This window comes from Strix uralensis, chromosome 2 (assembly GCF_047716275.1).
Source record: "Strix uralensis isolate ZFMK-TIS-50842 chromosome 2, bStrUra1, whole genome shotgun sequence".
Lineage (NCBI taxonomy): Eukaryota > Metazoa > Chordata > Aves > Strigiformes > Strigidae > Strix > Strix uralensis.
This window is the reverse complement of record NC_133973.1, coordinates 127,052,327-127,077,999: the sequence shown is the minus strand read 5'-3', so window position 1 is coordinate 127,077,999 and position 25,673 is coordinate 127,052,327. Positions and strand designations below refer to the sequence as shown.

The following is a 25,673-nucleotide window of genomic DNA, read 5'->3' as shown; positions in this document are numbered from 1 at the left end:
GGGCGGGCGGGCCCCGGGGCCGCCATGCTGGGGGTGGCGGGGCGGGCGGGCCCCGGGGCCGCCATGCTGGGGGTGGCGGGGCGGGCGGGCCCCGGGGCCGCCATGCTGGGGGTGGCGGGGCGGGCGGGCCCCGGGGCCGGCTCGCGGCGGAGGGCGGGCGGTGCAGCCGCGCAGCCCGGACAGCGGGGCAGGTACGTGCGGTCAGGCGGGAGCGGCGGTTGGGTGTGGGGTCAGGGATCGTCCCCAGCGCCTTTGCATGCTCGGGTGGTGCGGAGCAGTTCCCGGCTGTCTGCCCCTTCCACCGCTTCCCACCCCGCCCGGAGGGTCCGGGCTCCCCGCTCGGCGTGAGACTCCGAGGAGCTGCTCGTTGCACCGGTCGGCCTCTCTTTACTGCTCTCCTGCCTCTCCTTCTCTCTGCCGCCCAATCTCCCCCGAGCTGGCGGCTCCAGCCTGAGTAATTCCTTAGTTCCTCCCGCAGCCACGCCGAGTGCAGTGTCAGCTCTCGTGCTTCTTCGCTCCAGCGCTCTTTGCTGCCTTTGACTGCCTGAATGCTCCCTAAGCAGCCCAGTCTCGCCTGGCCCGCCCGTTCCTCCCCGTCCCTTCCCCACATCCCAGCCGCTCGGGCAGATGCCTCTGCCGCCCCGCAGCTTTCCTCTGCCACGTACGGGATCTCCTTACATCGCCCCAGCTGAGGAACACAACGTCTGCGGATGCGTCTGGAGATATTTTGCTCTTCTTGGTGGCATTGCTACGTTTCTCTTTTCTTACTGATTCCCACCCTCAACTTTTCCCTGATATTTCTTCTTCCCTCGCCTTGACTCATCTCTACCCTGCGTATAACTGCTCCTTTCTGGCTTCTACCCTCCAAGCTAGTTTTAATTCAGGTTTTGATACTAGAGAACCCCCTCCCACACCCCATTAATATAGTTGTTCCCATTTCATCTACATTCTCCTGGCCCTTGATTACTCCCTCTAATGTTTCCTTTCTGCTTCAAAAAGATAGACTTTTAAAGTCTTTTTAGATGCTTGTTCTCTCCATTCTTGTTGCACCATCACAGATCTAATAATCTTATCATCCCTTTAGCATTTGTGTTCTTTCTTTGGAAGTGTTCTGTAGTAATTCAATGTCACTCCACCCCTTCATGATGGATCTTAGTTGTCTATTGTCTCCTTCCAGGTTCTCCCTCTCCCACACCACACAAACTCCTCTGTGAATGCTGTCCTTGAGGTGGTGACTCATAGATCTACTTCTATTTTGTGTCCTTCCAGGTAAGGACTACTGTCTGACAATTGGATTATTATGGTACGTCAAGCTTTTCCCACAGTCTTTCTCTCCTTTCTTGACTGTGGGGAACTGACTCCTGTCCTTTAAACAGCAGGTGATGGTCTAGGTGTTCTAGCTGAGCCTGCTTATCTGAACTGTGTCCAAGTCTTGCCTCCGCCTTTTGCACAACAGTAGTTTTAGCCTGTCTTCTCAGTATGTTTCAGGACTTTTTCAGCTGGTGTCTTGAGTGCTGGCACAGCCTCCTTCGGGAAGTGGCAAAAGCTACTTGAGGGGTGAGGGTCATCTAAAACAATGCTGCCAAAGCCATCTTCTCACTTTCTTTCTCTAATTGCTCCCTTTTTTGTGTTCAGTGCACACTTAAAGTCTCAGGGTATGAATTGCTCCATCTGACAGTAGGCTTCTCCCAGAGGCACCAAATCCAGCCTGTTACTTTCTCTTCCACAGCCAGAGGAGGGAGGGAATCACCTGTGGAGATGGATAAGACCAACTAATAGAGAATTACTATACATAGGTAGCTGTCTTTCTCCCTTTCTCTACTGCTTGCTGCAGCAGTAATTTGGGGTGGCTGAACTTTTAGCTCAAAGACTTCAGTTAGGTGACTGATATGATCTCCCAACTCTTTTTATTTCTTTTTTCTGCTGGGTTTTTTCCTTTATGCAGACTCAAGAGGCTGATGGTATAAGGACAGTTATGATTGTCAAAAATCATAAAAGCTAGGATTTTTTAAAAATAGAAGCTAAAAGTATACATAAATGGCTAGCTCACGTCATAGTCCTTTCTAACAAAAGCTCTGTCAGGTCTGGGATTGTAGTTAGGTTTTTGGCTTTTTCCTCCAAGGCTTGAAGTCTGGATGAGTGGGGACCCATTTTCTTCTGCTGCTGTGTGCAGCAAACATGTGCCTAAGGAGTTAATGATTGCTGTGGCTGATATGTAGGTAGTGTATAATCAGCTGTTTCTGCCCTGAGCTAGTGGTTTCCCCTAGTAGCTGACTTTGCTGTTGCAAGGCTGACTGAAATATAGTTCATTTGTAAAGGGATTCTTAAACTTATGTTCAAACAAAACTTTCTGTACAGTTACAGAGCCTGATACTGCAGAACTTGCTGCTGTTTGTTTCTTATTTTGCTGCTAGCCTGTTCCCCTCTGGAAGGGGAAACACATGCCCAGAATCAATTGGAGACCATGTCACAGCTGAAGTTGAAAGTCCACCATAGCCAATGCTGGAAAAGTAAACATTAAGGTAGGGAGAACCTGAGGAGGTGGCTAATGTGCTCAGAAAAGCCCAGTTTTCTTTCAAACCCAAATTATGACTCCAGGCTTACAGAGAACAGATAAATCTCCTGACCTGTCCCTTGAACTGGATGTGTTTTGCCTACACCCAGTTGTAAGCTTGAGGACTAGCATATGCAATGCTCTGAGCTAGCTCTAGAGCTGACAGACACATCTTCTTCCAAAGCGCTGAAGAAAACTAATACTGAAGCTGGTAGTCTTTCCTTTATGGCAGAACTACAATTCTACTGTTGTCTATGTATTCTTGAGTGAAATTAAACAATAAGTAACATACTGAAAATGGCCTGTTTTAATTGTTAAACTATTATCCTTGTTGACAGATCAGTCACTGCTACTGCGTGATATTTTGTAATTTCTTACCTGAAGAAATTGGCACCAATTAGGAAATGGCCAAAGTTGAAAGGTTTGCTTTTCACGTTCCAAGTCTGGAGGAGCTTGCTGGGGGTAAGTGTTACAAACTTATAATGTACTCTTCAAACTTAAAGGCTCTTATCAAAACCTTTCTACAGCTAGTACATGCAGAATGTTCCTGCTTTTAGCACACTGAGATGTAAAGAAAAGCTGTATTTTTCTATATGCTGTTATTTCCTTAAAGCAAACAGTGACTCCTCTCCCAAACCCCAATGATATTTAAGCACACACACAGGCTCTCAAACCCTTTAAAACTGTTGGCTGCATTTGCAGATTTGTGCATGGGTTGTGAATGTTCAACAATTACAGACCAAACTTATTACACATATTGGATCATCTGTCTTCCTCTACTCTTTCTCTTTCAAGACTACTCAAAACACAGCTGAGAAGATGCAGTATATAGCATGGCAGGTCCTCTTGCTTGAACCTAGTTGGCTCCTCTTTTGGTGATTGCTTTAGAACTAGGTCACAGGAAACATTTTATTTAGTTTGTTTCTTTCCAAAGCCTTCACAAAATGTGCTCATACTAACAGAATGGTTGAGGTTGGAAGGGACCTCTGGAGGTGATTTGGTCCAACCCACCTGCTTATGAGCTTCTTTCCTTGCCCTAGTAGGAAGGCACTATTCCTTCTGGCAGTCTGTCTCCCGCAGCAGATGTAATAAAGGTTGTTTTTCTTTGAGAGGTCCTCAAGTTCAGTCTGCCACTCTCCCAAATCTGTGTCAGTCTGACATTTCCATGCTTTGAGAAGTGTGGTCCCAGCAGTGGTTCTCAGTGCTTTTCTCACCCAGTAGCTGTCAGGCTGGGGCAGTAGGCCAGGGCTGCTATAGTGGGCTCAGCAGAGATCAGCGTGTACTTGAAGTAGAACAGCTTAAAACAGTAGCAGAAAAGACGGGTCATGAAGCAGAATTTTCCTTTTTTTTCCCCGTCTGTCCTGAGGACCTCCTGTAAGCTGTGAATTTTGTTGCTGTTCAGCTCTTGAGTATAATTTGAGGAATGCCCTTTTATTGTCCTGTTTCACTTATCAGAAGGTACTGAGATGTATTTAGAAACCTGCCAGATACCTTCTACTGGCCCTGTGGTCAACAGCTTGGTAAATCTGCTCTGAAAAAGTAAGGTACAGCTGAAATTCTGACTGGAGGAAACAAAGGCACAGGAAAGTCTTCTAAGTAAATAAGGAACTGCCTGATTTGAGATCACAGACTGAATTTTCTGTTCCTTAGTTTGAGACATCTGCTAAAGCCGACCCCCAGGCATGAAAGAACTTGGACCTTTTAACATGGTATTTGGAGCAGTGTATGTGAAGGCAATCCCACACTCAATTAAGGTTTGGAAGTTGTTTCCAAACAGTGCACTTGTCTAAGTCAGAATCCTCCCTGTTGTTTGAGTGACTTTGTAGGTTCTGAGCCCAAAAACATTGATATGGAGCAAAACCAAAAGTAGATTTGGGTCTGTTCATTATCACCTAAACCATTCATTATCAGTCTTGTACTGATAGTGTCACTTGCCAGAAAATCTCCATATGAACATAAACATGACAGGCAGTATCCTGTGACAGCAGAAGTTTCCAGACAGCAGAGACAGTTTGAGAATATAATCAAGCTATTGCAAACAGTCTAGTTAATATATTTAAAGAACTGATTGTCACTTCAGCTAAAACTTAATTCCTCCTTTGCTCTTACATGATATTTGACTGTGATCATAATTGTCTGCTCTTGTGAAGCAAAACCACTGATGAATGTGGTTTAAGTTTATCCGTGTTACTTCACATCGTGCTGTTCCTAGTGCTACTAGGAGCAGTCAGTTACTGTATTTCAATTTAAAGGTTTTTAAAATTCTTAAAATGAATTAATGTGGTAGCTAACAATTATCAGTAAACAAGTACTTAGAAACAGTAACATTTAAAGCAATGGAGTTACTTAGGGTAGGCATAAGTCCTTTAATGGATCTTGCCGAAAAAAGCCTAAACAGATATATTTATTGTTGTTAGTAACTTGTCAAACTCTTGATAATTTTTCATTCCTTTCATTGTCGATAACTTTGCCATTATTCTTTATTATAGTTTTGCAGAAAGGGCTTAAAGAAAACTTTGCTGATGCTCAAGTCTCTGTTGTAGACTGTCCTGATCTGACTCAGGAACCCTTCAACTTTCCTGCTAAAGGTAACCTCTCATTCCTGTCTTCCACTAAGACTTCTCCAGTTCTTTCTACCTGATACTACTTGGTGTTGATCTTCTAAAGAGTTGGGAGAGCTTAAATTGTTTTTCAGGTAAAGAATATGCATGAGAGGAAAGCTACATTTTATTTCTGGATTTGCTTCCTAGTTGATGTATGAACAAGGACAAGTCATTACCAAGTACTTGTCATAATTTTTTTTCTTAACCTATTATTGCAATACTGACTTATGAAATAAGCTTTATTTAGTGCACTGAAGAGGTTTTGAAATTAAGTTATCTTGCAGATAGAGAAATGTTTCAGATCCATGCCAATCACTGTCTGAACCTTCCATTCATTTTTAAATTTCTGCCGCTCATGTACATTGGTGAAGTGAAAGTGTTTGATTCTAAGTGGGACTGATCTTCTTTGACATTAGCTGTTTGGAAGACAGACATGTCATCTGTGCTACTTATCTGATTCCCTCTGTCATCAACGTAGTGAAAGAAACACCTCCAGAAGGTGATTCATCCCTTCTTAAAATACCTGTCCAAACAAGTGGGATGAATTGTCCTGAGACTTGGGCATCCAGCTTTGCTGAAATTTTGCAACTGGAGTCCCAATGGGGGTCTCCACTCTGTGGTGAGAGCATCTTACTGGAGAACTGGCAAATGGCAGTTGTTGCTCATTGTAATATTTTTTTGTGCTTAGAGAATGTTAATTTTACAACAGGTTGCCTAGCATTAAATCCTACTGTGAATCATTTTAGAGCTTACTGTCCTTGGACTTCTTAATAGTGCAACACTTTATCTAAGCATGCTTGGGAAATAGTGTTCTCAAAGGGTTTTAGAAGTTTGAGGAACCAGTTCTTTGGTGGGTTAGAGTGCATGCCCATTTAAGATTATTAGGTTAGATTACCAAGATTATTAGATTACTAAACTGACTGGCTGTATTCTTCCAGGAATCTGCGGAAAGCCTAGAATAGCAGATGTGGGAGGTGTTCCTTACCTCATACCTGTTGTACAAAAAGAAAAAGTGAGTTTTTCCTGCAGCTGTGGGGTTTAATACATTTGTCAAAAGAAAAGCAATATCTTGTTGAAATATAAACAAAACTAAGGACTAATGGATACTGTAAGATTCCACTTGTGAAAGAGATTTACTTTTCAGCGTTTCATGAAATTGATTCTGTGTTAAACATAGACTATGTCAGGAAATCTTAACACAGCGTAGCAATATCGTGGTTGATGGTTCATCTTCTCCTGCCTTCAAATACAAGATAGTTTTGGATACATACCATCTGTGACAGGAGCCATGGAAGGAACTACTAGACAAGGGGTTTGTCTGCATGTTTATATATGGCTTGCTGCATGCCTGTGATTTCAAGTCACAGCCACATCTCTGTGTAAAAACTGTCCGTATTTGCATTTTCAGGCCAACACTGGATTCACATTACTGTCCTTTTCCAAGAATATTATGTCTCCTTTCTGACACCTCACCCCATCTGTTTCTATATGATATTCCCTTCCATTTTTTATTTTACACAAATATAAATTTCAATAAGAAAAATAATTCTGGTTTTGGGTAAAATGCCAGGGGAACATACAGGCAGACTCTATCTTTCAGAAAACAAATGGACATGTACCAGATTTGTTAGTAACAAATGTTGTGTTGTTTAGAAACTGTGTTCAACCTAATTATCCAAAATACTAACGAAGGCGTTGTGAATTAAATGCATCCAGAGGTTACAGTGAACGGAATGACAATTCCGAATTAGAGCACCACACCAAAATCAAAGGATTGTTTCTCTTTTGCAGGTTTATGATCTAAATACAGTTGCAAAAGACATAGAGCTGCCTGGAGCTTTCATTCTTGGAGCTGGAGCTGCTTCATCTAAGATTCTTGGAGTAAATGCTGAGGTCAGTAAATAAGTGTGATGGTTCTCAATGAATTCATGGAAGTATTATAATAGTAGAGCAGTATCATGCTGGGTATCTCCATTTTCCAACAAAACATTTAATAAACACCATTTGTGCCAAAAGCACAAAAAACGTATTAGAAGGAATTCAGATGAGGGCCAGCCAGTGAGGTGCATACACTGGAGATACCGAAGATTAATTTTTAACTTGTAATTCTCCAGGAAGCATGTGATTGCTTTGAAGCGTGGAAGAAACATGATTTTTTTTGGAACTGATTGACAAAGACCTGACTAGAGGTTTTAATGACAAGATTTAGAAATGCTTGACAAAGTTACTGGTAAATGCCTTTGAAATACTCCCTGTCTTTTGCCCTCTTGGACGGCTTTGTTTTACCTTTGTAAATTTTAAAGATACACATACAAACCACCTGCAGGAGAGGCGGGAGATGAAAACTACTGCTTGTGCAAGCTTTGGTTAGTCAAGAGCCTTTTCAATTGTAAACCTCTGGTCTTGCAATCTCTTTTTGATGCATTTATTGGCAGATGAGATAGTCCATCTCAGCATTAAATTTGTGCCACTATAATAGTAGTTGTTACTGTACACTGAGAAAGTATTCCAGAGAATTCCAGTACTTGCATGCAGGCCTCAGATCTCAATGGTTAGACTTTTTTTCTTCTTTTTTTACTTTTTTTTTTTAACACTAGCATTCATCTTCACATAACATGAAATTTAACTGTCCAGAAAAAGTAAAGCTGTCTCTGGAGTTTTCAATTACATTACAGTATTAGTGCGTTTTTCTTAGCAGTACAGACCTCATCCTGAGAGGCAGAGCTGTGTGACGAAGGAGATTATTTCTTAGGGTCATGGTCCAAAGCTTATATTGCATTTATGTGAGCTCTGTTCACTTGACCGACTCTTACATATTCTTACTGACTTGCTTGACTTATTCTTACATGTTATTTTTCTCAGCTTATCCCTATTGTTCAAACTAAGAGTGAAAAAAAGCCTGCTGTAAATGGGAGCTACATTGCTCAGATAAATCCTGCAGATAAAGGGTGCCTGCTTGAGAAGTATAGCAGTAAATATACTGACTGTGAGTTTGGGCTGTTGGCCAACCTTTATGCCAGTGAGGGCCAACCTGGTAAGGTACGTACTTGGATCAAAGGTGACTTTGCTTGTAGAGCTTTGTGGCTGTACAGAAACTCATGTTTCAGCATTCCCCTATCAGTTTTCTATGATAATAGTAGTAATTCCATGAAAGAAATATCCGAATATAAGGAACTGATGCCAGTGAACAAGGGGAAGAATTGGTGGAGACAGAAATAGGTTTGACGGATAGTTATTAGTTTACTAGAACTTCTCCATCATAAATCATCTATCCAAATCCAGTCCAAACTAACAGTGATTTAAAGTAATGGTTGTACAATGGACCCATGTAAATCAGGTTGGGCACTTGTCTAGTTTTTTGTAGAAATGCTTCTTCCCAACACATCTAGCACAAAGAGGTGTTGGTGAAGCAATCATCAACCTGACTAGTGCATGGAAACTGAGCAGTCTTCTCTGTTTTCAAGAGTTTCTTTATAACAGAGTGGAAGCCAGCTGGTGGACAGAAAGGAGTTGCTTATATCATTGTCTCATGTATGAGTTGCTATGTATCACTTGCTGCCCAGCATCCTTCACAGGCAAAGCTGGGCTTTTTCCTGACACAGAAAGTCAGGAAAGATTGTTGGTCAGGTACTGGAAGAATGCAAGTGGAGCAGCACTTGTAGGGAAACTCACATTTTCAAAAAGTAAACTTGTGAGATTTTCAGAGCAACTTTCGTGGACCTTTGCAGATTGTTGCAGTGGGAGACTGCAGTGACAAATTAACTTTATTCTCCAGGTCATTGAAGTGAAAGCCAATGGAAGAACTGGGGAACTTAACTTTGTGTCTTGTCTGAGACAAACTTTAGAGAAACACTATGGAGAAAAGCCAGTTGGGATGGGTGGTACATTTATCATTCAGAAGGGGAAAGCAAAGATTCACGTTATGGTAAGTTGTTCTCAATTCATGTAACTTTCTTTATCTTTCTGAAAACAGAAATATAAATCAGGGTGTAACATCTTAGTGCCTTCACTTTGTTTTGTATTTTTAAATGTATGCATAAACTGTTAGGATAAGCAGTGTATTGAAGTAAGTTGCTGACATTACAAAACTAGTTACATTGTATTACTCAGCCTTAATACTGTCATCTTTTCTTTTGAAATCTATGGGCAGCTAAAGGAGTGTAGAACTATTGTAAAATGGATTAAAGTTAAATACATGAACTGACATGATACTTGGAAAGAAGCAATAGACTTTTTTAAAATAACTGAGTTTCTAAAATGTACCAGGTGGAGAATCCTCACTGTGCAATGAGAGAAACAATATCCTGGTCATTTCCATTTCTAGCAGAAACCCAGTAATGGGCACTGGTGAGTTTCTTTTAGGCAAGGAGGAGTGTAAACAGATTAGTGGGGAGGGGAAAAGTGAAGGAAAGTTGCTAGAGAAAAAGTATCTTGATAGAAGTGTCTTCCTTTTGCTTATAAAGCTTTTACTTTTGCTGTAGCCTCCAGAGTTTTCTGCCTGCCCTCTGAATACCGATGAGGATGTGAATAACTGGCTCAAATTCTTTGAAATGAAGGCTCCACTGATTTGTCAGCCAGTAATAGTTTCCAGAGATCCAGTGAGTCTCTTCCTCATTTCTAAGTGTAAACTGAGACTTGTAATGAATTTTGTCCTGGATATGATTTTTTTTCTTTTTTTTTTTTTTTTAAGAACAGGAGTGTGTATATATTGTGTTAAACTCTTCCAGAGGTGGGGTAATGAAATAGAAGCTTCTCATTTCTGTCACTGGTTTGAATTGAGGTTAGGTCAATCTGTTCTGAAACCTAGTGGCTGTTCATAGTGGATTGAATTTAATGGTTCCAGTCCAATTGCAAGTGTGCAAGTGTGTGCATCACAAACCCCACAGCATTCACTGCTGGCCATGCCAGGAAAAAAGTCAAGAGCATGGAAGCTTGTTCAGCTGTGTGTTCATGTAGTTCACTTTCATAACAACTGGCTCTGCTGATGCTGTGTTGAAATACATGAAGCATGTATCTCATAATTGCCAATGAAAATTGAAGTCTGCAAAGCCTCATGCTAGAAAATTAGCGTCTTTCACAGCAATAAATTCAACAGCAAATAATTCAGGATAAAAACCAGTCTTGTTTCAAAAGCCATTAAGATATTCATCATTAGGAAGACTATTTATTTAAAAGTAACCAGGAAGTCATAGATGAAAATGACTATTTTATAAATAACAATGTAGTCATAAGTAATATAAAATACATTTTTCCGAAGTTAAATGAGACACGCTGTAGGCTTGGAAGTGTTCAAGGGTGTGACTTTGTGTCATTATGTGGTAGCCTTTGGCCTAAGACTAAACTGTGGGCATCTTCCCAGAATCAACTGACCAGTACTTTGAAAACAGCCATCAACAGCTGCTCCATTCAGAACCAACCAGCGACAAGATGTAGCTGGGTTGCTCCCATCTGTATCCACTGCAAGCTCAACAGCACTGGGCAAAGCCTGTGGTTTTGGAAATGTTTGAGTGTCACTGCAGAGACAGCAGTAGAAGATGGCATTCAAATGCCATAGCATTACTCATCAGTATCCTCTCACAGCCCAGAAAACCAATCATATCCTGAGCTGCATCAAAAGATGCATGGCCATCAGGTCAAGGGAGGTGGTTCTTCCCCTCCAGAGACCCCACCTAGAGTGCTGCTTGTCTTTCTTGGGGACCCAAAGCTGCATGGACTTGTTAGAGTGGGTCCAGAGGAGCCCATGAAAATAGTCGGAGGGCTGGAACACCTCTCCTACGAAGAGAGGCTGAGAGAGTCTGGGGTTGTTCAGCCTGGAGAAGAGAAGGCTCCAGGGAGACCTTACTGTGGCCCTTCAATACTTAAAGGAGACTTATAAGAAAGATGGAGAGAGACTTTCTACCAGGGCTGGTAGTGAAAGAAGAAGGGGCAAGGGTTTAAAACTGAAAGAGAGCAGATTTAGATTGGACATAAAGAAGAAATTCTTTACTGTGAGGGTGGTGAGACAGAGAAGTTGTGGCTGCCCCCTCCCTGGAAGTGTTCAAGGCCAGGCTGGACGGGGCTTTGAGCAACCTGATCTAGTGGAAGGTGTCCCTGCCTATTGGCAGGGGGGTTGGAACTGGATGATCTTTAAGGTCCCTTCCAACCCAAACCATTCTGTGAGTCTATGATTTATAAAACTAGTTGTTATTTTATTTGCTATTCTTACTATTTTAATCTAAGATGGCTCTCAGAATTGGAGTAGAGATTGTCCCTTTATCGCATGGGTCTGTGGCGTTCAGAGCAAAGGGGTTCTGATTTCCAGTAGGGGTTCCTTGGTGTACCTGCTTTATTTAATCCCAATAGAAAGAAAGGGGAAAAAAAAAATCTCTGGGAGATCTTCTGAAAGTCGTGGGCTGTCAGGGTTTCGAAATTCTCTTTGATGTCCTATGGTAAAGCCTTGTACAGCTCCCCTTCTTCTGTCTTACTAGTTTCACAAGCATCTTGCAAGTTTTCACTGCTTAATGGTTGGAGCAGGCTCTGAGACGCGTGGAAATACGCAGTATAAAGGACAGACTATCCTCGGACTTTTAACCGCAGTTCACATGAATGTGTGTGTTCATGGGCCTTTCTCTGGTGACAGGGCTTTGACCTGCGCGTGGAGCACACCCACTGTTTCAGCCACCACGGGGAAGGAGGGCACTACCACCAGGACACCAGCCCCGACAGCGTGCAGTACCTGGGGTACCTGCTGCCCGCCGAGCTGCTCTTCCGCATCGACAGGCCCCAGGAGACGCACCTGGTCGGGAGAGACTGAAAGAGGCGGGCTCTGGGGAAGGCGTAGCAATTTAATCTTTCTAAAATGCAAATACTGATTTTTTTATAACGCTTTTAATTATGCACATTTATCAGAGAGAAGAATAAATATGAGAGCAGTAAAGTGCCGACTTCTTAATTTTGTTGAAGGGAGAAATTCCAGGCGAACATGTAATTGAAATTGTTATGACCGAATTGAATCACTAATTTCATTGCAATATTATTAATGGTGTGTTTTTCTTGCTATTTGGTTGAGCTTCCTACGTGGTCGTAGCTGATGACGGGGAACCAGAAGTGAATTTATGTTTAGAATGAGGAGTTAAAGCAGCTTCTGGTCAAAAATAACGCTGTAAAAGAAAACTGCAGCAGCGCAGAACTGCGTGACCGCCTCTGAGAAGTAACCCCGGGCGGGGCTTGCCTGTGACGGCAGACGGAGAAGGAAACCGGCGGCGTCTTGTGACCGGCCGCGGAAATAATTCGCAGCCGCCCAGCGCCGCTCCCAACCGTCCCCTCAGGCCGGGCCGGCCCCGCCCCCTCCCGAGCGCCCTCCGGAGGCAGCCGAGCCCGCCCGGCGCTGGCCCCGCCCCCTCGCCGAGCCCGCCCGGCACCCGTAGTCGGCGCGGGGGGCGCGCGCGCGCCCGGCGGCCGCGGTCGGAGGTCGCACCAAGATGGCGGGCGTGCCGGCCGTGCGCATCAGCATCGAGTCGGCGTGCGAGAAGCAGGTGCAGGAGGTGGGGCTGGATGGCAGCGAGACCTACCTGCAGCCGCTCTCCATGTCCCAGAACCTGGCGCGCCTGGCGCAGCGCATCGACTTCAGCCAGGGCTCCGGCTCCGAGGAGGACGAGCCGGGTTCAGCGGGCCGCGCCTGGGCTGAGCCGGGCGAGGCGGAGGATGAGGAAGGTGAGGGGCGGCGGGCCCGCGGCTCCCTGTCAGTCGGCCCGCGGCTGGGCCCGCAGCCTGAGCTCTCCCGCCGGGCTGCGGCTGACGGAGGCCCGCCGAGCTGTGGCGGTGCCCGGCCTGTGGCCCCACAGGCGCTTGGGTGTGGTTTGCCTTCCCCTGTGGATTCCCGCCGTTGGCTGTGGATCAGGTCAGGATATTCGTGACCGTGTCCTAGCAATTACAGTAGTAGAGTGGAAAAGGATAGCTCCGGATATCATGCTGTTGTGTTGTATTTCATGCTGTTACGTTCTCTCGGTGGTTTTAGAATGAGCCTTACACTGTACCTTTGTTTTCCCTTCTTTTGTTTTATTTCTAGGGTTGGTAAAGTTTCAGCCATCCCTCTGGCCTTGGGATTCAGTGAGGAACAACCTAAGAAGTGCCTTGACTGAGATGTGTGTGTTGTATGATGTTCTTAGCATTGTCAAGGATAAAAAGTTCATGACTCTAGATCCAGTTGTGCAGGATCCCCTTCCTCCAAAACAGGTATATTGTACCTAGTTGTGTCATTTGTATGGCTTGATACTAAAGATTTTATTTCACTGGATTTTTTCATATATGATACATAAAGATTTAGTAAAATGTTCCTTGTGATGTGCTGGTACAGTACTTTATGGGTCAGGGTAAGGCTGAGAATGGCAGGTGATGTTGATTTCAAAGGCCTCTGCTGAAGCTGTAAGCTAAAATACTATTTTTGGCTGTATAATGCTGGTGTGAAAGTTATTCTAAATAAGTTATTGAATATCCAGCAAAAACAAATTATCAGTCACTGTCAGTTCGTTTCCACTAATAATAATTTTTTTTAGAATGTGTAAATAGCTTTTTCTTTTTTTTTGTTACTAGAATCCTCAGTTTTTACAGTTGATTTCAAAAAAGAAGTCGTTAGCTGGAGCAGCTCAAATCCTGCTGAAAGGTGCAGAAAGATTATCCAAATCGGTTGCAGAAAACCAGGAAAATAAGCGACAAAGAGACTTCAATTCTGAGCTGCTAAGACTGAGACAACACTGGAAGCTAAGAAAAGTGGGAGACAAAATTCTTGGTGATCTGAGCTACAGAAGTGCAGGTAAACAGTAGGGTCTTTTGTTTTTCTTAAGAGTGGACATTTATGACTTTTTTGTAACTAAAAACTGGTGGAATATCTCTAATAAACTTTTATTAAATTATATTATTTATTATTGTAATTATGAGACAGGATTATAAAAGGAGGAGACTTGTTTTATTATCAGGAAAAATACTGTGCTGTCCTTGTCCTAGAAAGTGATTTTAAAGGCTAACTGCGTAGGATTCTAGTGAAGATCACTTTACAGAAACAGTTCTGCATTACAGTGTAGTTGATCAGTTGACAGGTAGACCTTGTAAGTCTTTGGCTTTTATCTACATTTGGTCTGTAAAGCATTAAAAACAAAATTGAGGAGTATGCTGCATTTTCCTCTGAGCAAAAAGCATATCTCAAGTTGGAAGGAACTCATAAGCATCGTGTCTAACTCCCTGCTCCTTGGAGGACTACCTAAAAAAAAAAAAAAAACCACCCAGAAGAGTGTAATCGGAGATAGGTTTATGATATCTATTATTCCTTGTGAGAAATGGTACTGAGAATATGCATTCTTTCACAGATTACAGTAAGAAAGTAACCAGCCCAGAGTTCTAGAGCAAATTATGGAGTGAAAGAGTGAATACAGAATCTCACAAAACTTCAGATGTAGATGACAAAGCAGGCTGGAACTGGTTGTGTTGGGCTCCTGTTGTCGTTGGTGAAGGAGGGGAAGGACAAATTTAGGGTTATTTATCTTGTGTGCATGAAGAAGCTGTAGGTGTAACCCAGGATATGTCTCTTTTTAGATGATCTAACCTGAACTAGATGAACCGTGCCCTGGATGTAAAAAGGATGCAGCTAGGACAGATGTGAGCATCTGCTTTTATCAGTCCCACCTGAATGACTGACTGTACAGTTGCCTTTTACAGACAGAACATTGTTATAGTTTTAAGACTTCAAGCCAAACAGCAGCAGCATTCCTTTAAGTCAGTAAGGGTGCTGCATCTTAAGCTACTTGCTTGCAAAACTTTGGACAGTTAACTTTTTGTCTTGTTTTAACCAGATACCTTTTTTTTTTCTCTCCATCCCTGCATCTACTGACACCATGTTGAAACACTTGGTTTTCTCCCATTATTATTAAATACTACTTGCTAAGTTACTGTAAAACATTACACATCACACACTAGAGGACTGAGATGCTGTTGTGCTGAAATGAGCTTTCTAATTCACTTGTTTTTTTTAATAAATCATTAAGAAATTTGAGTCAAGCACAACTGTGGAGGTTTGGAGACTTAGAAATACCTGTTTGTCCAAAACAGAGGTAAGAGCTTCATTATTTGCAGAAGATGCTTTATATATAGTATGTATGTCTCTGTCCTTCCTTTCTTAGGCTCCCTTTTTCTTCATCATGGCACATTTGAGGTGATAAAGAACACTGACATTGACCTGGATAAAAAGATACCTGAGGATTACTGTCCTTTAGATGTTCAAATTCCAAGTGATTTAGAGGGATCAGCCTATATCAAGGTTTGTCAGAGAAACTTTAATAATGTAATGTGGGTTTTGTTTTGGTATTTGTATGCTTGCGACAAAGAACAAACATCAAGTAATGTTCTCTTTTGCCTAGGTTTCTATTCAGAAACAAGCTCCGGACATTGGTGACCTTGGGACAGTCAATCTCTTTAAAAGACCCATGCCGAAATCAAAACCAGGTATAGTTAGCTATATATTGGTTTTGAGCATGGTCTCAAGAAATGGGTTTTCATATGATGTTTATTTGAAAATTTTAGCATATAGCTTGAAAGAAGAGTGAACAAGAACATTTAAACTGAAATTTTCTGTTTAGGTGCTGCTTCGGCTTTGGAAATATGATGCTTTCAAAGCATAATTCTTCAGTTTTTCATATGCGTTTACTCAGTTTCTGAAACAAAATTACTACATTTGTATTTTAAGTATTCTGGAACACCTTTTGTTAGTCATTAAAAGTTTGAGCACATAACCAAAAGCAAACCAAGGTATTGTGTTTCAGCCAATTACATCTCGTTAGTTCAACTGAACAGAATGACTGTCTGTTCACTCTTAACTGTGCCCAAAATGCATCATTTGTTTCTGTAGCTGGTATGTTTCCTCTGGATCTGAGACTGTGCTGGCAGTATGCACCTTAATTACCAACAGCTTGCCTGGCAGATAGTAGATTGATTTATTTGATAAGTGTCAATATGTGAAAAACTCATCCTTTTGGATTAAAAAGAACTGGCAGAATTTCATTTCACAGTGGTCTCTGACACAGATGCTTGTGCTGTCTTGAACATATACAGGATGCTGTACTACATAGATGTTTCATGTGGTACGCAGGGTACACTGTAGAGCTTGTGGGCTTTCTCAGACCAGAATCTTCCAAGAATTTTGGGCCTATAAATCCTGTGAAAGCACATACATGAATTTAACATTATTTGGTGGTTCATTGTGGAGTGAATTCGATAAAGCTAGAAGTATAATTGAAAACTAAATTGCAACTTATGAAGCAGAGGTTCATAAGCAGAGTTCACAAAAGGCCAGTGAATGTAACAGGCAGTTCCAGAAGGGAGTTGCAGTTCACAATATACATATATGTAAAATCAAAGTAAAATGCATTAGTGTTATCCTAAAGTGCTTGTTTAATCTTGAGATAAAATTCAGAAAATATTCAATTTGTATAGAAGATACTGACTACCTTAGTGCTTACTCAGAGCTACTGCACAGTACTTTCTGTCTGAACAAAAAGGTAGCTTCTCTTTACTCTTTCCTTCTGCAAACATTGATTTGTATTTTTCAGGTTCTCCACACTGGCAGACAAAGTTGGAGACTGCACAGAATGTTCTTTTATGTAAAGAAATTTTTGCCCAACTGTCACGAGAAGCTGTTCAAATTAAATCACAAATTCCTCACATTGTTGTGAAAAATCAGATAATCTCTCAGCCTTTCCCGGGTAGGAAACTTTTTAAGACTTTTTCATCTACAATTATTTGCTTAAACGTGAACTGAAATTCTGATTGATGTGATTCTGTTAGTGTTCAGGTTTTTTTAGAAAAAAGTAGTCTCTTTGTTTTTCAGAGGTTTTGAAAAACAGAATTTCCCAGAATTTGAATTTTGCTTGCTAATTATAGAAGAATTCAACTAATGCACTTTAGTGTCTGATTTACTTGTATCTTATTGTGTGGATTTTGGATTGGTTTTCTTTGTTACTGTGGTTTTTGTCAGCAGCACTTAAAGCTGTTAACTGTAATGGTATGTGCACGTTGCAGTTTGGAGCTGTGCATAAGTCATTGCTCCTGAATTGCATGCAGGTGAAATTTAGGACTTCAGTTAATAGGTCTTCAGAAGAACAGAGGCTCATATTCTTCAGTGAGGATAATTAAACAGCATGAAGATGGCTCAGAGTTGGTTGGTGAATCCTCTGTTCTTACAAGGGGTACACAACTGATTATATCATGGGAAGATTATGTTTCTGGATTCCTTATGATGGTAAATCATTCCTTCTTTGGGGAAGGAATGGGGTCCTGGGGCCTTTTCTTTTATGTGTGGAATTGAGTCATAGAAATTGATGTGAAATGGACCTAGTGAGTTAATAGTTGGCCTGTCAACGCTTCAGTGAGTAGCAGGTCTTACTTGCCTTTGGTGCTGTGCTCTGCAACATCACTCTTTGATTTTTCTCTGATACAGCGAATACTGGTTGTAAAACTACTGACTATAAAAGGTGAAGAAAAGCAATTCTTGGTGTCCTTGAAAATTGTCGGTGTCCTCATTTTTATTTTTTAATCTGCTTCGTACAGGTTTGCAGTTGTCTATTTCTTTGTGTCACTCTTCCAATGACAAAAAATCACAAAAGTCTGCTTCTGAAAAACAGAATCCAGAGGATCATCTCTATGTTCTGGAACATAATTTGCATCAACTTATCAGAGAGGTAATGCATTTATGATCAAGTACTGAAGAGATTTTGGGCTTCTGTTCAGTCTTCTGCATAGTGTGTGGCACTGTTGTAACAACAGAGTACCACTAGAGGCCAGTCACTTTCCATCCATTTGTGTAAGGCAACCTACCGTTCAGTTTTAGTGTGTATAAGTGGTTAGGGAGTTCCAGTTAATGCTTTCATGGAACGCTAGTTCTTTTCTTAACCTCAGGCCCAGCTGCTCACTTCAGAAAAGCTGTGCAAGGTTTTTGCAGTACAACTCATCAGTCTCCCTTTTGTCTTGGTGTATAATTAGTGCTTGTCAAGTACTTGAAGTGATCATCTGTTCAGACCATCCTCCTATGAAGAAAGACCAATCAATTACCATAATAACCTCGCTTCTTTTGAGGTCCGCTTCTCTGCTTCAGTGTTTTAGATTCTCATATAATCTAGCAGAAGGACCTGTGGTAAAAGGTTGAGGTTGCGTCTGTTCAGGAAGGGAGCACAATTTTAGATGTCTAAGTAGTTGTAAAACCATATTCCAGAGTGTTCATCTCCTTAGAGCATGGCTCTGCAAGTCATGCAGTTGTGTGGGATAGTCCAGTGTTGAAAATACTGAACTAGGTTTCATGAAGCTTTGTCTCAGTGCCCAGCTCTGATGCGAATTTCCTTTCTTGACTTTGAACAGGTTACTAAATCTTTTTGTACCTCCATTTTTTATCTCTAAAATGCTTCCTTTATTTGACCATTCTGTCTGTTTCCAGAGATGTATACAGGGCAGACTTGTTAGGAGCTACTGCCGTCCTACCAAATTTTTGTTAGCTAGCATCTTTTTTTAAAAATCGTTTTCAGTAAGGTTTGCAAGACCTGCATGAACATGGGGGACAAAGGATGAGTGTAAAGCTGGCTTTAAAGTGCTGTCAAGTTTATAAAGTAAAAGAAGTTGCACCTTTTGAAAATATGTACATTTAAACCTGATATGACGCAGCATATTGTAGTATACGTACTATTTCTTGCAGATGCGTTATTTAGTCACTTCTGTTTATAACATCTGTTTTTTGTTGCAGTGTCACAAGCAAACCCTGAGCTCAACAGTGATGCCACATCCAGCTAGTGCGCCTTTTGGCCATAAGAGAATGAGACTTGCAGGACCCCAGGCTTTTGATAAAAATGATATCAGTTCTTTACAGTCGAACGAAGGACTTCTGGAAAAGATAATAAAGCAGGCAAAACATATCTTTTTGAGGCGCAGGTAGGTCACAAGCTATTCTTGTTAAAATTGCAATAAAATGTACCATTATGTAGAACACAGTTGATCTTTTTTCGGTGTTCTTAAAACTAGCTACTTTTTCCTTCACTGTTAAAATAGTCTTTAAGTACTAAGAACCAGTAGCATATAATGAAACATGAGCAAACAACACTCAGCTAGTAAAAAAAAAAAATAAAAAATCAAGATTTCTTGGAGAACTGTAACAGTTATGACGTAGGCTTCTGCTAATTGTCCCTATTTTTCTTAAACTGCATAAATCTTTTTTAGTATTCTTTGCTGTACAGTAGCCAATACTGAGTAATAGCACTTTAATACTGCTGCAGAATGTATGTGAAATATTCAGAGTAAACAAGAGTGCTTCATTAGCGCCAGAATGTTGCTGAAATAGAACCATGTGGACCAAAGTTCTGTTAAATTTGCCTTTTATTTTTTTTGGTGTGCCACAAAAAAACCCCCACCCAAACTAATAAGCCTATTCATTTCATTTTAACAAGATAACAGCACAAACTGTCTAGATTATTTTGCATGGAATATGTCTTTATCTTCTAGAACTGCTCGAACCATTGACAGTCTGGCTAGTCGTATTGAGGATCCTCAGATTCAGGCCCACTGGTCCAATATAAATGATGTTTATGAATCTAGTGTTAAAGTTCTAATAACTTCTCAAGGGTACGAACAGATATGCAAGTAAGTATGAAAATGGATGTATCTTTCTCATAGAAGTATGCAGCAATGGCAGAGTGTTTTCAAGTTGTGTTTTACAGGTTTAGATTCTCTTCAGACAGACAAATCTTTGTGTTATTTGTGTGTGAGTGTTTGAGTTGGGGGAACAGCCGCCCTAAGAAAACTCTTCACCCACTTTACCCTTTAATGAAGAAACTTAGTAAGTCATTAACTAGCACAGTTTACTTTCAAAGAAGGAATTGAAAGTGGCCATTTAAGGGGGGATTTACTTTATATTCAGTTGTCTCTAACCAAAGTATCTTTATATGTGCTGGATTCTAAACTTCCAGTCTGGTCATAGAGAGCTAGTGGGTGCTCAGCCCTAGCTTGGTTGCATAGGTACTGAAATATGGAACTCATGTAGTTCATGCTATGGACATTGTCATCAAAATAAAGAGATTTCATGTTCCAGAAACAAATGTCTGTATGCTGACCAGCAGTGAATTAACTAATGCATTGACAGTGGATGATGAGGTTGTTTCTTCCATTTTGAGCTGTCCTCCCTGGCCGTGTCCACAGTGTGGAGCAGACTGCGGTCATTGGTGCAATTTGCAGTCTCAGTTCCAGAGTACATATGTTGCCCAGGTACTGGCTGTAGGATAGAACAGGCCATGAGTACACACCATTTTCCTCTGCACCTCTGGAAGGAAACCTGGGTGCAGTGGCAGGCAGGGAGCTGTGAGGCACCTCAGGAGGTTCCTTGACCTGAACAAGCAGTGGTCCAGGTCTGGGAACATGGTACAGAATATGTTCCCTGCAGTAGAGAGGGAGCTGTTGTGGTGAGTGATGAAACTGAAATGTTTGGAATTGCTGTGTATTCTATAGACTTTGCACCTCATCTTAAGAGTTCTTGTCAGTGAATGGGAGGGATTCTGTGTTCTTAGCTTCCTGTTTTCTGAAGTGTTGTAATGCATTTTGAATAAATATGCATCTTTTCAAAGATCCATTCAACTACAGCTGAACATTGGAATTGAACAGATCAGAGTTGTACATAGAGATGGAAGAGTTATTACATTATCCCATCAAGAGCAAGAGCTACAGGATTTCCTTTTATCTCAGGTAGACTCATATACATTATTGTTACCTTTCTTGTAGTGTTTGGGAAACAGAGGAGGTTAGAATCTCACCTTTATCTATGTAGAAAATGTTAGAAAACTTCAAATAAAGATAGTGAACATAGAAAGGTGGATGACTGAATTTTTCAGTATGTATAGTGACTTTAGGAACTGTTACTAAAATGCCAGTTTTTACTAAGGTCAGTAATAATAATATTTTTTCTCTCCCACTTAAAATACATTTCTTTATGCTACTCATTATGGGAACACTAAGGTTTTTGCTTACTTCAGAACAAGTCAGTGAGAGTCATAGCAGACAATAAGGTATTCAATATATGAAACTTAGTGTAACCAAGTCCTATCTACAGTAAAGATCTTAATGAACCCACAATTACTGTCATTTCAGTATTGTCTTGTTAATGTTCACTTTGCATCTGCCATTACTAAATCAGCTGATATTTGAATGAACTATGTTTTCTTAATTGCTTAGAGCAAGCTGCTGGTTTTATTCAGAAGTGACAGACTACCTGCTATGCATTATAAATAGTCAAAATACAGGTCTTTAATAACAGTGGTTGGCCTGTTGCAGTTATACAAGACTCCACAACACAAAACAAGTTGAAACAGATTCTGCTGAGGGTATCTCTTTTTGTTTTCAGACTTGTTGGTTCACACAAAACTGCTAAGCAGTGCTAGATACTTCCTTGTTACAAGCGTTCCAGTCTTAACACAGAAAAACATTAGCATTTAAACTTACAAGCTTTTAAAGCTCAGTGCTTACACTTGAGCATTAATGGAGATAATCATGCATCTGAGAACCTCAACATTTTTTTTTCCTGAATTTGCTATGATATACTGTCATAGATTTTATATATCTTACAGCAGAGGTCTCAGGTTCAAAGAAAGGTTTATTTCAAAATCCTGTTTGTATCACTTGAGTTAGTTCTTGAGACCTAAATAAAGGTTTTTGTAAATTGAAAGCAATACTTAAATAAAATGCATAAGCTCATATACCTATGAAAAATTAACTGCATAGGTGCTTAATACAGTGGTCTTCTCTGTCTGCAAAGGAACTAGTCTAAATTCAAATAACACGAAGCTCTACTAGCACTTACATAGCATATATGTTAAGAAAAAGTTTCTCTGAAACTAGAGAACTTATAAGACAAAGTCACTTTTATAAAAAACTACTGTACAGCAGAAGAAAAAATGCTTGGTAAAACCAGTAAGCAATTCTTTCTGTGGTGTGCAAATACTGAACAGAAGATGAACCTTTTGTTATCTTTCAGATGTCACAGCACCAAGTACATGCAGTTCAGCAGCTTGCGAAAGTTATGGGATGGCACGTGCTGAGTTTCAGTAATCATGTTGGTCTGGGGCCGGTGGAGAGTATTGGCAATGCATCAGCAATAACTGTAGCATCACCAAATGGAGACTATGCCATTTCAGGTAGTGTTTTTTATTGCAAATGAATGAAAAATCTTAAAATTCTTAAGTGAATTCTGCAGACTTTTTAAGTGTCTTTCTGAGATTGTTTCTAGAGTATTTTGCTATAAATTGACATTATTCTATGAAAACCTAGAGACTTACCGCTTTTGTGCATGAAATTGAAGTAATACTTTGCCCAGTAAGCAACTTAATATTAACCTGATTTAATTTACACAGGCTTGAAAATATTTCTTAGAATTAGCATAGAATAAAATAGATTACAGAAACCATCAAAATTCTGAGAGAAGGGAACAAAGCAAACAGGATCACAGCTCTGGACTGAACGAGATCAGAGTTTGGTCTCTTCAGGGATCTTCTTGGAAGAATCCTATGGGATGGAGAGAAGAGAGGTCCAAGAGAACTGGTAGATTTTTTATTTATTTTTTTTTTCCAAGGATCACCTCTTTCAAGCTCAAGAATGGTCATTCCTGTGTGCAGGAATTTGTGCAAAGGTGACAAATCTGTGTGGATGAATAGGGAGCTCATGACTAAACTCATGACAAAAAAGACGCTGCAAGAGATTATAAGCAGGATCAGTTGACCTGGGAGGAAGATAGACTGTCCAAGCATGTATTAATGGGGATAGGAAAGGTAAAGCCCATCTGAAGTTGAATCTGGTGAGGGATGTACAGGGCAACAAGAAGAGCTTCGAAAGCTTTGTTAGCAGCAAAAGGAAGAACAGGGAATATGTGGGCCTACTGTTAAATGGGGAGAGGACCTGGTGGCAGAGTACATGGAGAAGGCCAAGGTACTTGATGCCTTATTTGCTTTGGTCTTAAGACTGGCCTTCAGGAATCCCAGGTCCCTGAGACCCATGGAAATTTTGGAGCAAAAAAGACTTACCCTCAGTAGAGGAGGATCAAGTTAGAGAACCTTTGAATAAACTAGACGTACACAAGTTCACAGGACCAGGTGGGCTGTATCCATGAATGCTGAGGGAGCTAATTGATATCATTGTAAGGCCACTCTTGGTTGTATTTGAAAGGCTGTGGTGATCAGGAAGGGTTCCTGAGGACTGGAAGAAGGCAGATGTCACATCCTATATTCAAGGACAATCTGGGGAACTACAGTCCAGACAGCCTCATTGCAATTGCTGGAAAGATGGGGCAAAAAAGCAGTTCCAGAAGCAGTTTCCAAACATACTAAGAAGGTGATGGTGGGAATAGTCAGCATCGATTGATGAGGGAGAAATTATGTTCAATCAGCCTGATAGTCATCTCTTTGTAAAAGTCTAGCTTGGTAGGTGAGGGGAAAGCTAAGTGTTATCTCCCTAACTGCTTATTTAAAAAACAAGCAAACAATCACCACCACCCTCCAACATTAAAACACAAAAAACCTATCCAAGCCAATAGAACACCACCATCCCTACATCAAATCCACTAGAAACAATATCTTTTTGATTGTGTTTTTCAAAAAAAATGTGGGGAATACATCTAAGGTAAGAATTGGCAAAAAACCCTTTGTCCTTCCTGGCATCATTAGGGGAAAATAAATGTACCTGTAAGGTGTATGTGTGGTGTTTTTTGTTAAAAGTGTTTCTCTGGTTTGCTCTAACGAAGAGCATGCAATGCTAAAGCAACAAAACTATAGAGAAGCGGGAGATGAGAAAGAGAAAATAAAAGTAAGGTAATTTCCCTTGTTTGCTTTCAGCATGTTTGGAATTGAGTGGGAGTAATGTATAACATATATGAGGAAGGATATTTAATATGAGGAATTCCTACAGTGTAAAAATGCTCATAAAAATCTCTGTTCATCACAGTACGTAATGGTCCGGAAAGTGGCAGCAAAGTTATGGTTCAGTTTCCACGGAGTCAGTGCAAGGATCTCCCCAAAGGTGATGTACTGCAGGACAACAAGTGGAACCATCTTCGAGGGCCGTTCAAGGAAGTGCAGTGGAATAAAATGGAAGGGCGTAACTTTGTGTATAAAATGGAACTCCTCATGGCTGCCCTAACTCCATGCTAACGGTCTGTCAGCCTCCATGGGGGCTTTGAATCATCGCTGTGCTGCGAACGAGCACTGCCCGTGCAGCAAAGGGAAGTGGAACTTATGGGGCAATACAAGAAAGCAAAACCAAATTTATTTCCTGTACAGATATGTCCACTGTAGTGTTTGTAATAAAACTTTTTTCAGTGACATATAAAATACAGCTTTCAGCTGTATCTTTGCAGATTGCGCTATCTAGAGTAACATAGCTAATTAATGTATTTTTCTTTTATAAAATTAAATTCAGTAGTCCTTTGCTACATGAAAGGTGTCTTCTCAGAGTCATTCCCTTTCCGCTCCTGCCCCTACTTTTTCTCAATAGATCTTTGCAGGTATTTCTGAAAGATGAACGTTACTAGAATTGAATTGTGCTATTGATACGCCTTTTAGTGGCTTGTACACAGGGAATGGCTATCTTTGAGGAAGCTAATGGACTCATTTGAGCAGTGGGATACCAGAGGAGAAGCAGAACACCATTGTCAAGAATTAAGGCTAAACAAAACTTAAGAATCAAGGAACAGTCTTCACTGCGTGACATTCTTGAGTTGAAGTTTATTCATACACTGATGTGGCTTCTGGGCGACATTTCTTCTTAAGAGATATATTTACTTAGTGATTTGAGTGTTAAGAAGTCACAGCTCGTGGCACATGTCTTTCCGATGGCCATAGATGAGCCTATGTGGTGTCGGTTACTTTGCTTGTGTTTTCTGTTCTTGTTTTTTGCAAGCACATAGAGGAAAGGGTCTTACTCTGCTTGCAAAATTCTGGCAATTTGAGTTCATGGGTGACTTGTGTAAATTCGTGTCCAGATAGAAGCAAGTAACTCATGCAGTAGACCTTGGATCTCCATGCTTGTGCTGTTGTTTTATTGTGGTTGTTTTTTTTTTTTCTGCACTGTCACTAATTATCATCCAGAGAAACAATAATATCCTCCTGAAGATCAGCTATTTTGAGTTCTTTTAAAATAAAAAAGTAATGGTTTGGGGTTTTTTGGCTGTAATTGCAGCCTTTTTGAAGCTTCTAGTAAGGTGTTGCACAAAGCTTTTCTTTTGTTTGATGATTAATTGCTAAAGGTCTTTTTGAAACCTGTCTGTATGAACTGGTTCAGACTTATGTCCATATTGTGTGTTATGAGGGGGGTGTGTGTATATATATATGTGTATATACATGAGAACTTCTCACATATAGAACATGTTTGAATTGAACATCATACTTGTATGGCAACAGTTGTTATTTTGCTGTATTCTTGAGCAATAAAGAGTAGTTATAGGAAATACATATTAAGCAACTGCTTGTGGGAAGGTG

General features: G+C 40.9%; 2 protein-coding genes across 7 annotated transcripts; both read left to right on the top strand.

Moving 5' to 3' along the window:
- Nucleotides 1-82: 82 nt before the first annotated feature.
- On the top strand, nt 83-12,073 carry C2H11orf54 (chromosome 2 C11orf54 homolog). Of its 6 annotated transcripts, XM_074860283.1 has the most exons (12): nt 83-191; nt 1,178-1,269; nt 1,730-1,796; nt 2,359-2,522; nt 2,893-3,016; nt 5,044-5,142; nt 6,096-6,169; nt 6,949-7,050; nt 8,020-8,196; nt 8,933-9,082; nt 9,639-9,755; nt 11,777-12,073. In XM_074860283.1, the coding sequence occupies exons 5-12, from the start codon at nt 2,959-2,961 to the stop codon at nt 11,948-11,950; spliced, it is 951 nt and encodes a 316-aa protein (XP_074716384.1). In that variant the 5' UTR covers nt 83-191; nt 1,178-1,269; nt 1,730-1,796; nt 2,359-2,522; nt 2,893-2,958; the 3' UTR covers nt 11,951-12,073. The 6 variants fall into 6 exon arrangements, with proteins under 6 accessions (XP_074716384.1, XP_074716385.1, XP_074716382.1 ...); XM_074860284.1 differs by lacking the exon at nt 2,359-2,522; XM_074860281.1 differs by lacking the exons at nt 1,730-1,796; nt 2,359-2,522.
- Nucleotides 12,074-12,544: 471 nt separating this feature from the next.
- Nucleotides 12,545-25,656, top strand: MED17 (mediator complex subunit 17). Its single transcript, XM_074860262.1, has 12 exons — nt 12,545-12,849; nt 13,205-13,371; nt 13,729-13,948; nt 15,309-15,445; nt 15,546-15,630; nt 16,734-16,886; nt 17,731-17,861; nt 18,914-19,098; nt 19,666-19,803; nt 20,781-20,898; nt 22,184-22,343; nt 24,142-25,656. The coding sequence occupies exons 1-12, from the start codon at nt 12,618-12,620 to the stop codon at nt 24,345-24,347; spliced, it is 1,932 nt and encodes a 643-aa protein (XP_074716363.1). The 5' UTR covers nt 12,545-12,617; the 3' UTR covers nt 24,348-25,656.
- Nucleotides 25,657-25,673: the final 17 nt, after the last annotated feature.